A 14,772-nucleotide genomic window follows, 5' to 3' on the forward strand; every position below is an offset into this window, starting at 1 on the left:
GGCAACTATCTGGGTTTCCTGCAGCCATGAGCATAGCAAGATGTCCAGACAGTGTAAGAGACCCAGTTCATGACCCCAAATCATCACTAGCTCTCTTCGTGATCTTATTTCCTGTGTGGTTGCTAGCACTTATACCATCAGTTTGGCTACACTTGCCAGGGGACCCTCCCTTTTAGATCTTCCTCTTATACCTGGTCAGGAATTAACTTGGACTTTCATCCTGGGTTGTCTGAAGCCAAGTGAAAAAGGGCAGGCTCGAGGGAATGAAACTACACAAAAATCTTGTGAGACAGCTTTTTAAAAAATGAGAGACACGTGCACACACCTACACACTTGTCTGAATCCTGAGTGCCAATAAAAAGTCACTAAGTGGTTAAAAGAACAGAAACAGCTGCAGAGAACACCTCAGAGTTGAGATAAAGAACAGAGCTGTACTAATTCTCAGAAAGTGACTCTTACAGGAACTGCTACCAGAGGAAGGGTGGCAAGAGAACAGAACACAGAAACAGTGAAAGCTGGATCAGTCTAGAAAACCCTGTGTGAGAATAAAGCTCCTTTGCCTGGGGCACAAAGCCTCTCTGAAATCAGTTCCACCCTGACAAAAGAGGGAACATCATGTGGAGAAAACCAAGGGAGGAAGATGCCAAGGAGAGAAGCAGCATGCTGTGGGAACTGAGGTGTAACTCACCAGCTTGATCAGGCAATTGTGTGAATTCAGGTCTCTGTGAATGATGCACATGGAGTGCAAGTAAGCCTGGAACAGAAGGAGAAAAGCTGCTGTTAGGGGTTCCCAGATGAGCATTTTGTGACAGACTCCACAACCCAGTTCCAGTAGTCAGGCAGTGCCCACAGCCCCTCATACACCACCCTCCTGAAGCCACTAACCCTGACCCCAGAGTTTGCTCTGTTACAAAGCAACAGTCCCACTCACCATTCCAGAGGCAATCCCTTTGGCAAAGCTGACCTTCTGCTGCCAGGGGAATGGGTCCTGAAAGACAAATGGTCAGGGACCATCTTACCAGCCAGCAGACAGCAGTTCCTTCACAAGAGGGACTCTTACAGCACTCAGAGACACACAATACAGCCCCAGAAAGAAGAGGCTTCCTGCCTCAAGCTCACCCACAGCTATGAAGCGGCTTTACTGCACAGCTCCAAAGAAGACCAATAACGAGTACATGAGGCTGGCACAGCCAGGCTCACTGAGTACACACTGAGCCCACACTCACTGCATTGCGCAGGAAGTCCTTCAGCGTGCCCCCCTCGATGTACTCGGTGAGGAGATTGAGCTTCTTGTCCTTGTACAGCACACCAATGAACTTCAGCACGTTGGGGTGGTCCAGGCTGCGCATCACCTTCACCTGCAGGCACAGACATCCCAAAGGGATGATTCACATCAAAAAGGGAATGGAACAAGTCCTGACAGATCCGTTCTGTGGTGAAAAGCACTCCAGAGCTCAAAGTCCTGTTCAGGGATCACAGAGATCACTCCAACACCAACCTTAAGGCACTCAATGAACTGTTGCCTCTTCATTTTCATGCTGTGCAATTAACCTGATCTTAGTCTTTAAGGAGAGCACTCTTGAGTCTGGCTAACATTTCAGAGGGCAAAACTCTCCAGAGCAGCTATTGGGTCTGTGCTGTGTGTGTTAGGGCCACAACAGCAGTGCCAGGTGTTTAGGGAGCTGCCTTTAAGCTAAATCTAACTTTGAAAAACATGGTAGGCAGCCACCAAGAAAATAGTTTTGCTTAGATACAGCGTGAGTCTTAAATATGTTACAGATATTGGCCCTCATCCTTTGTACTTATGCACAAGGCTCAAGGGATAAATCCTTTATGTACTGCACAGCTCAATTTGCCTCTGACTGAAGCTGCTCTTATCACTGAAAAATTAATGAACTGGAGCTGAAGCAATGTCTAATGCCCAGTGTGAGTCACACTTCACTGCAGCAAACATTCAGCTCATGTCAGCTTTTCCCTGTGCAATATCTCCCTCCTCAGCACCTTCATTCCTGCCAGGATCTGTCTCTCTCTGGAGAAAATGGGAGAGTTATACCACACCACTGGCTCAGAAGCTGTTTGAAATGCTGCTCCTACCTCTGTCAAGAAAGTCTTCTGTGTTTCCTCATCACAGCGAATCAGCTCCTTCATCACCATCACCTTTCCTGTTGCTTTGTGAGTCACCTGGTGGAAACAAAACCCACAACTACAGGCAAGGTTCAAGAACACACAGCTCCAATGCTCCTGCAACTTCTGAAGAAGTGCAACACTCCCCTCCACCCAGAGAAGAATAGAGATGGGAGGAAATTCAGGGATCTGCCAAAAACCGCGTGAAACTTCTCCTTTTGGAATTCACCGAAGATGCCGTGTGTGAAACAGAAACTACCTAAAGCTGACAGAGGATCAAGCCAAGATCCAGAGCTAAAGGCTCCAGTTTGGGTAGCACAGGGCTGAGTGTGCACACAGGCTGCCAAAGCCTCCACACTGCTGCATGCCTCCAAGTTCCTTTATGGAACACATTTGTCCAGCAGGATGCTCACATTCTGTGCACAAGCTTTACCAACTACATTCTGTATCAGCAAAAGAATCGATGTTCACTTGCATCAGAAAGCAAACCAAACAACCCAAAACTGCATTATAAATGCTTTGGCTTTATGGGGAGTCTGAATCTCATCCACGTGCAAGTGGAACTGGAGTGCACAGGCTGTTCAGTTAAGGCAGGAAGCAGTTAATTTTACCTTGCTCCTTTGGAGCAGTGTGTCTCAACATGCAAGGAATGTCCTAGAACAGTGGAAAACACAAAGAAATCCATCATAATAATAAGGTAATAAATTTCCTGGCTCTTAACATGGAAAGCATTTCCAGTTCCTCAAGAACTGTTTGCCTATCTCCAACTAGTTCCTGGCATTTTGCTGTATTATGGAGGTTTTTTGTAACCAGCTCAGGCTTGCTTGCACAGGGTGCAGGAGTGAGTAGAAAGAGTCCAAATTCCAATGAGCACATTTTCCTGGAAATCATCTCCTCTTCATTTGCTTAACTTGGACAGCTCTGGCTCCCTAAGATCTGCAGCAAACTAAACAACCACCTTGCCTCTCTGATCAGAAGAGAATTATGTGACCAGATACAGTACTTGCTGCATCGCACCCAGTCAATCTGAAGCCTAAGAAAAATGTCACTTTTTTTTTTTTTTAATGGTAGGAGGCAAAGAAGTCCTTTAGAAAACCTCCAGAACTAAAATCCAGAACACATGACCCAGTTACAGTATTTAGGAAGATTATGAGCTCTTGCAAACACTGTGACACACCAGTTCTGTTTGGAGCCATGGACGTAACAAAGCTGACACAGGTGGAATGTGAGTGCATGGAATAACACAACAGAAGCAAGAGTACAATGTTCTTCTGCTCCCATCTGAAATCAAGCATTACACAAGTAATGAGCCAGGGAACACTGCATGTTTCAGCCAGGGACATCTAATATCCAATGATAAAGGGAAGTGAAGAGACAATGGCAAGGCTAAGTGGAATTCTTAAGCTGACATACCAGCAAAACTAAAACAAGTGTCACATGAAACTTCATGGGGGCAAATTTAACTCCCAGAGCATGCACCAGAACAGGACAGCCATGGGGCAATTTGAGCAGGAAAGAAATGCCTTTGTGCCAGTAACTGCTGGGACACAGATGACAAAAGCATGCAACAGAGCAAAGGTTTCACTTACCTGCACCTGTTATTTCTCTATGAGCAGAGAAGAAGAGAAATATGCTCATTAGTATGGATCAAGCATTGGGTTTGTAGTGCTGGCTCATCACCTCCCATGGAAGCATGAGATGAACATAGTGGCTGGACACCTCAAGTTTATACCAGTGTAAGGGGAGAAGTCCCATTCCCTGGGGAGTGCAGTCTGAGTACTGAGGAACTCACAGAACCTTAACAAGGCAGAGGAAGGTGCCCCTGATGCTGTCAGGAATGTTGGGATAGGAACTGCTGGAGTACCCTCAGTCAGATCAGAGTTTAAATGCTAGAGAATGCTATTGACTGAGATTAGAACTGTGAGAGTCATGCAAGACCTGACACCACCCCCACAATGACAAGCCATTTAGGCTGTGCCAGGGGTTCAGACATGGTCACTACATCAGCCTAGCAAACCCCTGAACACACCACACTAAGGGTGGGTAAGAAATGCTGGGGAGCTGAACACACATCAGAGGAAAGATGCTCATAAGAGGAAGTGTGGCCTGTTCCCTGTGCTCCCCACCTCACCCTGCTGTGACACTCTGGAGGGCTAACCCTGACTCACAAGATGAACATGTACAGCCAAGGCTGACACTCAAAAGGGACAAAGTCAAAACCATCTGCAGTCAGACACACTCATGGTCAGGGAAGGAAACAGAAATGGATCTCAGAGCAAACCAGGGAAGATCCAAGACTGACCACTCTCAGCAAGGCAAAACCACTGAGGTGGTGGTAAAGAATGCCAAGACAGGCAGACATTTCTGTACTCAAAGTAACTGATGAATGTTTGAGGACCTCCCTCACCTTGATTGCTTGTCCAAAAAATCCTTTTCCTAGAACTTCACCGTGGATCAGGTCACAGGGCCGGAAGATTTGCTGGGAGCAGCTGGAAGAGGAGCGCAGGGACTCAGAACGACTGATGTCACGGCTCAGGAGGAGAGGTTCCTTTGGAGAGCTGGGGCCAGGGGACTTAGAAATGCTGTTACTTCTCCTGGAAAACAAGGATGACAGGAAGGTCAGAGAAGCTGCTGGGTAACCTTTGGTCCAGCATATCCCATCATTCACCCCTAAGGACCAGTTTCTAATGTGCTCCAGTACTTTTACTGTCTCCAAACCCAGATGCTCTCCCAGCACTGTGGAAGCTCCTTATGAATCCAGAGCAGCTTCCAAGTCAGAGCTGCCTAACAGCAACAACAAGCTCTCCTGCACTGGCAGTCTGAGGTGGAGCTCTGAGAACAGGGGAGGAAGCTGTGAAGACACATCACTTGCTATCTCTAAATAAAGTACTGGCAAAAGATTAAATGAGCAACGGAGTGCTCCACTCTCACAAAGACTTGTTCCCAAGTCCCAGGTCTCAGCCAGATTCCCCTTCCCCATGTTCTTCCCCAGTCATCTAGGGCTGGTAAAAACCTGACCTTTACATTAACTGACACTGAAACTTAGTAGCTTTTCTCTGTTAACAGTAGAGCTCCTTATTTTTATTACTGAACATTTGTCATCCTGAAAGGGAACGGAGAGAGAGTGTACACCAACAGCAGAATCCCAAGCTCTCCATGACTTCTCCACTGGTTTACCCACGGCTGACATCAGAGATAAGCCCTGTCCCAGTCACTGCAGTCACAAGGCTGAGCTGCCCAGGCAGGCAGCACAGGGCAGGGGCAGGGCAGGGGCTGTGATTCCCAGCCTTTACCTGAGGGACCGCCGTCGAAGCGTTCCCTCCAGGTTCTCCTTGATGTCCAGAGGCGAGAGGGAGCGAGGGGACATGGGCGCCTTCATGTGGCTGGGAAGGCGCGAGTCCAGGCGGAGCCTGTCCAGGCGCTGCGACACCGGGTCGTGCTCTATCAGCAGCTGAAGTGTCTGGCTTGTCTTGCGAATCAATTCCTCCACCTGAAATCAAACCAAGGGCAGCATAGCAGCAGGCAGGAGGAATGCAAGCTACAGGAGACAGAGGAGATGCAGGGAATGCCCCTCAGGAATCAGAGGAGAGAGTTCAGTGAGATCACTCCATAGTTGTGGTTTAGTTGTGTGCACCACAACTGTCTACCAGACAAGTCAGGCTGGCAACACAGAAGTTCCTTATGCTATCCAATACTTCTTTCTGGTCAGCTACAAGTAACCTATATAAAAAAGATGTGGACAGGCTGGAGAGGGTCCAGAGAGGGGCCACAAAGATGACTGAAGTGCTGTGAAGCTGCCACGTGAGGAAAGGCTGAGAGAACTGGGTGTGTTCAGCCTTGAGAAGATTTAGGGGAGACCTTATCACCATGTTCCAGTATATAAAGAGTGGCTACAAGGAAGACGAAGACTCCCTTTTCACAAGGAGTTACATGGAAGATACAAGAGGTAATGGTACAAAATAATCCTGGAAAGATTCCAGGTAGACACAAAGACTTTTTTTTTTACAAAAAACAATCAGCCCTTGGAATAATCTCCCCAGCAAAGTAGTGGATTCCCCAACACTGGACACTTTATGTTTCAGCTGGACATAATGCTCTAGATACTGCTTTTGTCAAGAAAGATTGCACCAGATGATCCTTGAGGTGCTTTCCAGTCTGGTATTTTATGACTCTATGAAATACGTTTCTTTCTCTGAGAAGTGTTCAAAAACTACACAAGTTTCCACCTTGAACAGTGCTGCAAAAAACAGCTTTGCAGAAGCTGCATGGAGATCTATCTGAGAGATGGCTTGTGCTCCTCATGTTCTCTTTAGTGCCAACAGTAAATAAAACCCTTGGGAAGTGAAGGTAATGGTGTTCCCTTTACACTCCTGCAGCATCCCCTGATATCTACTTGAGAAAGCATCTACTTGTAAATAAAGATAACAAATAGATTTTTTGCAATGGGAAATGTCCCTAGGATCAGCTGGGCCCTTGTGTATTAGCACTGCCTCTAAAAGGATCAGAACTGTGAACTTCACCAGCAGTACATGGGGAAGTCTTCACAGCCTCTCTGTCCTCTGTCACAGCCTTAGACTTTTCTCATTACCTCCCTTCACATTTGAATGCCACAAAATCAGCACTGAATTCTAACTGCATTCCCATCTGTTACATTCTCCTCTCCAGCTGGAAGGCAAAGCTTGCCTTCATGTTTATTCCTCCTGTCAGCACAGCACTAGCAGTGTACACACACTGTGTGCAGGGTGGGAGAACAGTGTCAGGAAAAAGAAAAGGTGTAGGAAGGCAGAAGAGAAGGAGGCTTCAGAACAGAGTTCTACCCACCTCCTCCACCTGTAAGGTTCGGATGGGAGCTCCGTTGATCTCCAGGATCCGATCTGCAGGGTGGATGGCGTTTCGGACATCTGGGCTGATGTGCATCCTGTTAACCCTACAGATGGGAATTACAGTCTCTATGTGAAGTCAGTTCAGCCAAAATTATCAAAAATATGCTCCCCTTCATACTGGTATTTTGAAATAAACCAGTGCTAATCTACCAACATGGGGAACTATGATTAGACCAAGTGCTCAGGTCTGAGCTGGTTTGGAAAGAGATCTTCATATCACCAGTGGGAAAATTTTAGTCCAAATTTTTGTTTTGTGCTCACTGAAGGAGACAGCACTGAGAGATACAATTATCAGTTAAGGTTGTCACAGGACTGAAATGAAGACCAAACACAAATGACTATTGGCAAACCTACATCCCTGTAATGCCAAGATTCCCTCAGGACAACATGCTGCAGGATTTTTACCAGCTCCCTCTGCATGGACACATACATTGCACAAAACCTGGTCATACTCACTCTTTCACCTGGACACCAGTGGCATAGCTGGAGCAGCCACCTTCAACAGACACAGAGAATCCCCTCTTGCCATCCGTGGCTGCTGGCATGGAGATGAGGGTCAGTGTGTAAGGCAGCTGCTCACGCAGAGACTCAGTCGAGTGTTTTTCTATCATCGGTGTCAGCACAATCTGGTTATGGCATTTTCCACTGGAAGAAGTGAAGAAAGACGTTATGTCCCATTCCTCCCTGCCAAACTCACACGTCTGAGTTCTCTCACTGACCACAGGCCATAGTTTCAATGTTTACACCACTCCTTCCTCCCTCCCTCCAAGGCAGCTTCCTGGCATTCCTCAGAGCAGCACTGGCTGAAGCACTCTGAGCCAGCCGAGCACGGCTTACACTCAGCAGGAAGCAGCTCTGTGGCAAATGCAGCTCCTCTTACCAGTACAGAGTGGAATGTTGCACCAGTGCATAAGTGTCCCCATCCTCAATGATCACTTTGCAGCTCATACAAGCAAAGCACTCAGGGTGATACTTGTATTCGCCAGCCACCTACAGACAGAAAAGGGAGTAGCTTAGGAGGGCCAAAACCCAGCAGCAGATGCAGCTCCTGCTTTCCTCTCCAATCAATGTGTTCACTCACATCTCTAAGGCAAGTGGCAGGTTTTTACTGAAGAGTTCTATTAGTCCATTCTCCATTTCCTGAACCCCATCCATGGCACCTTGTTTGCAGAACTCCAAAACAAACATTATCAACCCTCTAAGCAAAGCTCATGTCCCAGGAATCTCTGCTGTATTTGGCAGCTGCTCAACTATCAAAAACAGTTGATAGTCTGCTGCAGACTAGTAAACAAGGTATTAAACCTTCCTGTTCAGTTGCTCTTGGCAAGATAATTAATGTTACGCCTGAATTAATAAAGCTGAAAGGGCTTTTTTTTTGGCAGACAGGCAGTGCACAAATTCAGATATTTAACCAGCCAGCTGACAGAAAAAAAAACCACAAACTGAGACAAAAAATACCTTTAAAAATATTTTTATTAATTGGTCTATTCTTCTATTTCCCTTACGAGAACTTCATTTAGTGACATTATTATGCAAAGATTTTTGCAGGCAATGAGAAATTTCCTGCACATTTCTCAGTATTTTTTTTTTGAGGTAGCAAGCATATTACTGAGTACCATCCTGCTTTTTTTAGGCTCTAGAAAAATAATGGTGTTGTTTTAATCTTGGCAGTTTTAAAGTTTAAATATTTGCAAGGCTGTGACAGGAGGGGAACATTTAGGTGAGCCCATACTGTGCAGGAAGAGTTCAGTGCATCAAAGCAGTTGGGGCTAACATTGCTTCAAGACACTGTCAGCCTGAAAAAGCACTCTGGCCACAACCAGGTGGGACTTGGATGGCAATTTCCCACAGCCAGAACCTGCTGCTCACCCTGAGCTGAGAGCTGGGGCTCCACAGTGCAGTGGAAAATCACCCCTGGAGACACTGGGGCACTGAGCTACAGAAACTGAACAGATGTCCCCTGAATCCCCTTTCTGCTTTGCAGGTCTGTTCTTTTCAGCACTTGATTTGTTCATATGCTTCAGATCCTCACATCCCCCTCCTTTAACAGCTACCCCCATTGAAAATTAATTTTTATATAGAAGATGCCCACACAAGCTTCATTTCTAATCTTTGATTAGACATTAGAGCAACAAGGAGATTATTACCCTCAGTTTATTTGGTTATCTGAATACCTAAGATAACTCCCAGCTAAGTTTGAGGAGATGAAGGCAGGCATGTCCTGCCTCCAGGCAGGAATCCTGCCAAGTCCTTACCATCACAGGCCCAGTCATCAGCAGAGAGCAGCCATGGCAAGATTCCCCAAACTTCCCCCAGTAGTCTTTGTGACAGTACAGCTTCCCATCTTTCTCATAGTACCAGTTAGTGAGGGGATCCTGGCATTCAGAGCACCTTGAAGGAAACAAAAGAACAGAGTTCCAGTTGGCAGCAAGTGACAAATCAACAGTCCTTTCCTGCATGGAGAACACAGACATTCAGCAGCAGCTCAGCACCAGGTAGGTCTGACAGCTATGGATGTTCTAAACCCTTCTGCCAGTTAGGGATGTACTAAACCCTTCCACTTCCCAGTGCTCTTTGAACTGAAAATTAGCACCAACCCCAAGGTCTGTAAGGACAGGTGGATTCAACCAGTACAAAGAAAAGAAGCTTCCAAATTTTAAACCAAATCCCACACATTGAAACCCACATTTATAAATTTTGCTTTGTAAATTTTGCTCCTCTGCTTTCTCCCTTTTCCTGGATGCAAGTTTCCAGCTGCAATCCAGCTGCAGAGCTGCCCAGCACAGTAAGAGCTCTGCTCTGTTTGTGCTTAGTGTTTCTATAGCATCCCCCTTGTGCCAGGACCTGCCTCCTCAGCCAGGTCAGAAGCAGGACTGAGAAACAGGATTCACTTCCCTTTGAAATGCAAAGCCCGTTTTGCATCAACCTCTCTGGAAAGTTTTTCTATTGTTCTGTAGGAAGGCCTCTCCCAAAAGGTAAACTGCAGCATTCTGCATTTGAGGGAGAGTTTTCAAAGCAGCTCATCCCCTGAGCTCTATACATTACTGCATCCACCAATTAACTGTGATTAAAACCCACCTCTCCCAGCTGATTGCTCTCCCTTCTGCTGATCACAGTGCATGGGAAAATAAACACCACAAGCAACCCAAATTAAAAAACCCTAAATAAAATTAATTCTCTGATTTCATGAAGAGAATCCCCAAATCCTTCACATATCTGTCAGCCTCTATTTCAAGAATAACAAGAAACCATTATTAATCATCTATCTACATTCTTTCAAGAAACAAACTCCCCCCTCCCAAAAAAAAAAAAAAAAAAGGGGAAAAAAGTGCAGCAATTCTACTGCAGATACCTTTTTAGCAACTCACAAGCAGAACCCAGGCTTGCTGAATACAAAATTATCCTGCCTCAGCAAGATGCACTGGGCAAGGGAGTTCAACTTCAGCAGCATGGAGGTGTGACTTACTAAGAGATAAGGCACAGACAGGAGTTGCATCAGTAAGGATTATTCCATTAGCCCTGGGCTGCATGTTCTCAGACTTTAGAAGGAAAATAAGTCTGGCACTGGCCACTTCTGAGTGCAGAATCTAGGTCAGTCACCAAGAACTGGTTCAAAGAAACACCTGGAGGATCAGTCCATCGACACAAATGTGAGAAGAAGATTTTTTTCTGTCTCCTCCCCCACACCTGTCTCAGTCACTGCACTGGGGGGAAGCACTGCAGTGGGATGGGGGTTTAGGTGGGTGCCCCTCCAGGCAGCTGACCTCCCTCAGCACCCAGTGTGCTGGTGCCACTGGAGGAGCACTTCTTGCATGCTCCCAGGGCTAACAGGAGAGCTACAAGTGACTTCACCCCTCACGAGCTTCCTAAAAGCTTATTTGTGCCAAAAACATTCCTTGTAAACTCCAGCAGCTTGTAATGAGCACGATGATATGTGAGGCTGGTCATGCTCCAAGAGAGCACAGAGAGTTATTTGCTCCATCTCCAGAGACTGCAAAGTGACAAGGTAAAGCTGCTTGTAAGCAGCCCTTGGCTTTAGGGAAAAGCACACCTCATGGAGTATTCAGTGCTGCACCCTCCCCTCAGGAAGATTGCTCCTTAAGATCTATTTGGCTTCTACCGTGTTTGCTCTCCCAGCTGAGGAGCATCAAATCCTCTCCCCCCTCCAAGTGATGGGAAAAAACTCCAGCACATGCAACAGGCCCTGCCAATTTTGTATGAAGCAGAGGGAACAGTAATTTAAGATTGCTTTACATGGTACATACATCACTAGAGCCCCAGCCTGGGGGCACTGTCATGGTTACACCCTGCTCCTGGTATGCAAGAGACCCAGAAGGCATCCCAGTGCATTCTGCCTTCAACCACTGGCCTTTGGCTTCCATTTGCAGTAAATACCCCGTGCTGAATGAGCACATAGGTGAGTGGGAGGGAAAAAAGAGCAAGTGGAGACTAACAGCAAAGATTTCTATCGTTTTGTGGCAGGAACATCTGGCTCAGCATGGGCAAATCGGATCCCTCAGACTTATCCAACTCCTCCATGCATGCCTGTACCAGTGTGTGTGCTCCAGCAGTGATTACATCTTCAAACAGGGAGCTGTGACCAGACCTGCACTTGGGATGCAGACAGCAGTGCTGGAGACTGCTTCACCAGGATTTCAGGACTTGGCTTTCTGTCTTCTCTCCACACAGGTGGGTCACTTATTTGTTTTTAAGCAAATCACCTTCCCTTCCTCACCTCTCTTCCATTTCACCTTCAACCCCTTCCTTTTTCTCCCTAAGTAAATGTAAAATTTCTGCAAAAGCAATACAAACTGCAGTTCTGTTTAGGTGGGGGATCATGTGCATTTGCCTTTCCTTTACCCCTCCTTTAGTACTAAATGTTTGATTCAACCTTATAGCACTTAGTTAAATTTGCTTCCATCCGGAAATAAGCACTGGTATCTAATTTGGAACACACCCATAGCAAAATGAAGGTGAGGAGGTGGAGCCAGCAAGCAGTCACTTCTCTGCTATGTAATTAAACAAATCTGGGCAGGACAAGTTTGCAGCTTAAGGCTCAGAGCCCCACCCTGGGCAATGAGGCAACAGGAACAGAGCAAGCAGCCCTGGAGAGGCTGGATGCTGGAAGGGTCTAAGTGGCTGCTGGGTTAATCCCTGAAGGAGCAGGACACAGGACACAGCTGCAGCCCGTGTCACACAGCACCTTTGTCACTTACCATGCATTCTGTAACTTCAGAAAGGCAGGTGTGGGAACTGGCTGACAGCACACAGGTACGGCTTCAATGCTTTTTATCATTCACCAAATGATAAAAGCAGCACATGATTGTTCCACAAGGCTCTCATTGAAGAGACATGTCAGAATTTTATCCCAGAAGATACAAGAGTTGCCATTTCTTCCTCTCCCGCCTCACTGGAGCTGTGCCCTTGCACCAAGGTTCTCATCAGCTGAGACAGGAATGCAATTACTGCTACAAGCATTAAGGAAGCCAACCTTTGCCAGTCACCACAACCAAGAGAAAGGAGTATGCCATGCTCCTCTATCTTTTATAGATTAGAAACCACTAATCTTCTCCTAGATTATATGCTATTCTTATTACAGAGTAGCAAATCATGGTGATCAAGTTTCATGGAGGACTGGTAACAGCCATACCTGCAGATGTGCTTCCTCTTGCTGCCCAGCCACCTTTTTCAGAGCTGCAGAACCCTGCTCTGATTATACAGACCAGACATTATAATTCTTCACTTCCCAGCTTTGACTGGGAATAAATTAATCTGCCTCCCACATCCATCCTCTAGGAACCCAAACAGCATCTGGGTGCTGACTTCAGCCCTGATGCTCTGCAGCACAGCAAGTGCAGGAAGAGCTCACAAATCACTGCTCCATGGACTCCTGGTTTTGTGGGGGGTGGTAGGAAGATCAGGTCTCAACAGGTAACCAGCCTAGTTTCAGTTGAAAAGCAGCACTGGTGCCTGGTGGCATCTCTTTTACAGCTAAATGAAAGGCAATACCTTCATGGAAGCAAAGACTTCCCTGGCACTGAAGGGACAGATCCCTTGGAGAAGGGCTCATTAACAAATGCCCCCCTCACACACTGTCAGGCCAGATCAGTTAACGCTAGACAGGCTCAGGAGGGCCGTGGTTCCAATTCTGCCGGCAGGGCAGGGAGGGGACAGGCCCAGGGAGCTGCAGAATGAAGCATCAGCCCAGCCTGCAGCTCACCCAAGGCTTACTCACCTGGGCTTAGCTCAGTGTGTGTGCTCTGGCTACGTAACAGACACCAGACAAGGAGGAACAGACACTAGAAAGACAGAGTGCTTAAGCTCTGACTATGCAAAACCATTTCCACACACTCAGGAGAAGGTGTATCTATGGCTTAGCATAATACCCTACACATATTACAAATAATGAGTGTCTGCTCACTTTCCTTCTTCTGGAAGCAGCTGCTGTTTCAGAAAGGTGCTTAAAGAAGCTCAGCAACTGTGCAGCAGCATTTACTCCTATCCTAGACTGTTTTACCAATGGGCTCCTTACTCCCAAGCCAACACAAAAGTGTTTGCAGAACAGGATCAATAACAGCAAATCCGAGCAGAGGGGAGACAATGAAAGTGCAAGCTGTGCCTTTCCCCATCCATCCACCTAATCAGCACATCAGTGTCAATCACCAGCCTGGCTGTGTTCAGCCTCACTGACTTTTCTCACTGTGGAGAAGCAATGCAATCAAAGTGTTGTTCTGGAACTATCACCTTTCTCAATTCTCATTTGTTCAATTGGACCAAAACCAAATAAAAGTTGAATTAACCAAAATATCACAGAAGAATCCTTCTCATCCCAGTTACCTGCAAAGTGCCTGATTTCTTAAACAGGATTATGTGCTGCCTCGCTGCAGATTACATCACCTTCCTGAACTCCCACAGCAGCACCTCACCTCACCCAGTCACAAGGAGCTTTGGAAGAGAAGCAGCAGCAGGCACATTAATCTCATTCCTCTGCTGGTGAGCAGCACACAGGGCACAGTGGCACATTGAGTGCTCTCTGCCTGGCTGGGCACACACTGGAGCTGCTCCCTCCAACCAGGGAGCTGGGAAGGGACTGGCAATAGGAATCTTCCCTGTCACCTCCTGAAAGCAACACGGGATCCCAGTTTGAGGCCGGCTGTTTCTGGCACACGAGCACGGCACCTCATTCTTCCAGCCTCACCCACTGAGCCTGGGCTGGCACACAGGGGGAACCCCACTCTGGAGCCCCTGTGCTAACCCTGTGCAGGACTTACCGAAAGGGATCCTTGGGAGCAAAGTAAGCTGGAGCAGACAAGTAACTTCCCATCTTCAACACTGGATAAACCGGATCAGCCACAAACTTGTCCAACTGCCTCTGAACAGCTCTGTTCTGCCAACATGGCAGCAGGCAGTGCTCATTTACTCTTGCGCTGATTCAGATCCTTCACCTCCCTTTGAAGCTGCCCAAGGAATGCCAGGTCTCTCGGCTGCTCATTCTTTTTCAGATTTTTCCTGGCTTCCATTGCTGTAACCATCTTCTCCTGCGCTCAGCAGCAGCAGCAGCAGCAGCAGCAGCAGCTCGGGAAGGACAGAATCCCTGCTCACGGGCTAGTGGGACATGCTGCTGCCGCGGCCCTGCGAGCTCTGCTGCCTGCTCACCACTGGCAACTTTTCCCTTCTCTGGTTCCACCCAAGGGTGGGAGGGGAGGAGGAGCCATGGCAGGCGGACAGCGGCGGCTCCAGTGCCTCAACAGGCTCTGCTCCTCCA

At 47.2% G+C, this 14,772-nt stretch overlaps 2 protein-coding genes across 4 annotated transcripts in view; one reads left to right on the plus strand and one right to left on the minus strand.

Moving 5' to 3' along the window:
• Positions 1-14,772, plus strand: part of PATZ1 (POZ/BTB and AT hook containing zinc finger 1) — a 115,053-nt gene that overhangs the window by 43,689 nt on the left and 56,592 nt on the right. The gene's annotated exons all lie outside the window — the stretch shown is intronic.
• LIMK2 (LIM domain kinase 2) overlaps positions 1-14,772 on the minus strand; it is a 30,640-nt gene that overhangs the window by 6,133 nt on the left and 9,735 nt on the right. The window contains exons 3-12 of the mRNA XM_054288613.1: positions 9,263-9,398; positions 7,888-7,997; positions 7,464-7,652; positions 6,946-7,051; positions 5,418-5,614; positions 4,532-4,718; positions 2,095-2,181; positions 1,227-1,358; positions 932-988; positions 689-754 (exon numbers count right to left, since the gene is read on the minus strand). Coding sequence (XP_054144588.1) covers positions 689-754; positions 932-988; positions 1,227-1,358; positions 2,095-2,181; positions 4,532-4,718; positions 5,418-5,614; positions 6,946-7,051; positions 7,464-7,652; positions 7,888-7,997; positions 9,263-9,398 — 1,267 coding nt within the window. The remainder of the gene's footprint in view (positions 1-688; positions 755-931; positions 989-1,226; positions 1,359-2,094; positions 2,182-4,531; positions 4,719-5,417; positions 5,615-6,945; positions 7,052-7,463; positions 7,653-7,887; positions 7,998-9,262; positions 9,399-14,772) is intronic.

This window comes from Melozone crissalis, unplaced genomic scaffold (genome assembly GCF_028551555.1).
Source record: "Melozone crissalis strain CALT ecotype California unplaced genomic scaffold, PUWL_Pcris_2 ptg000063l_1, whole genome shotgun sequence".
Lineage (NCBI taxonomy): Eukaryota > Metazoa > Chordata > Aves > Passeriformes > Passerellidae > Melozone > Melozone crissalis.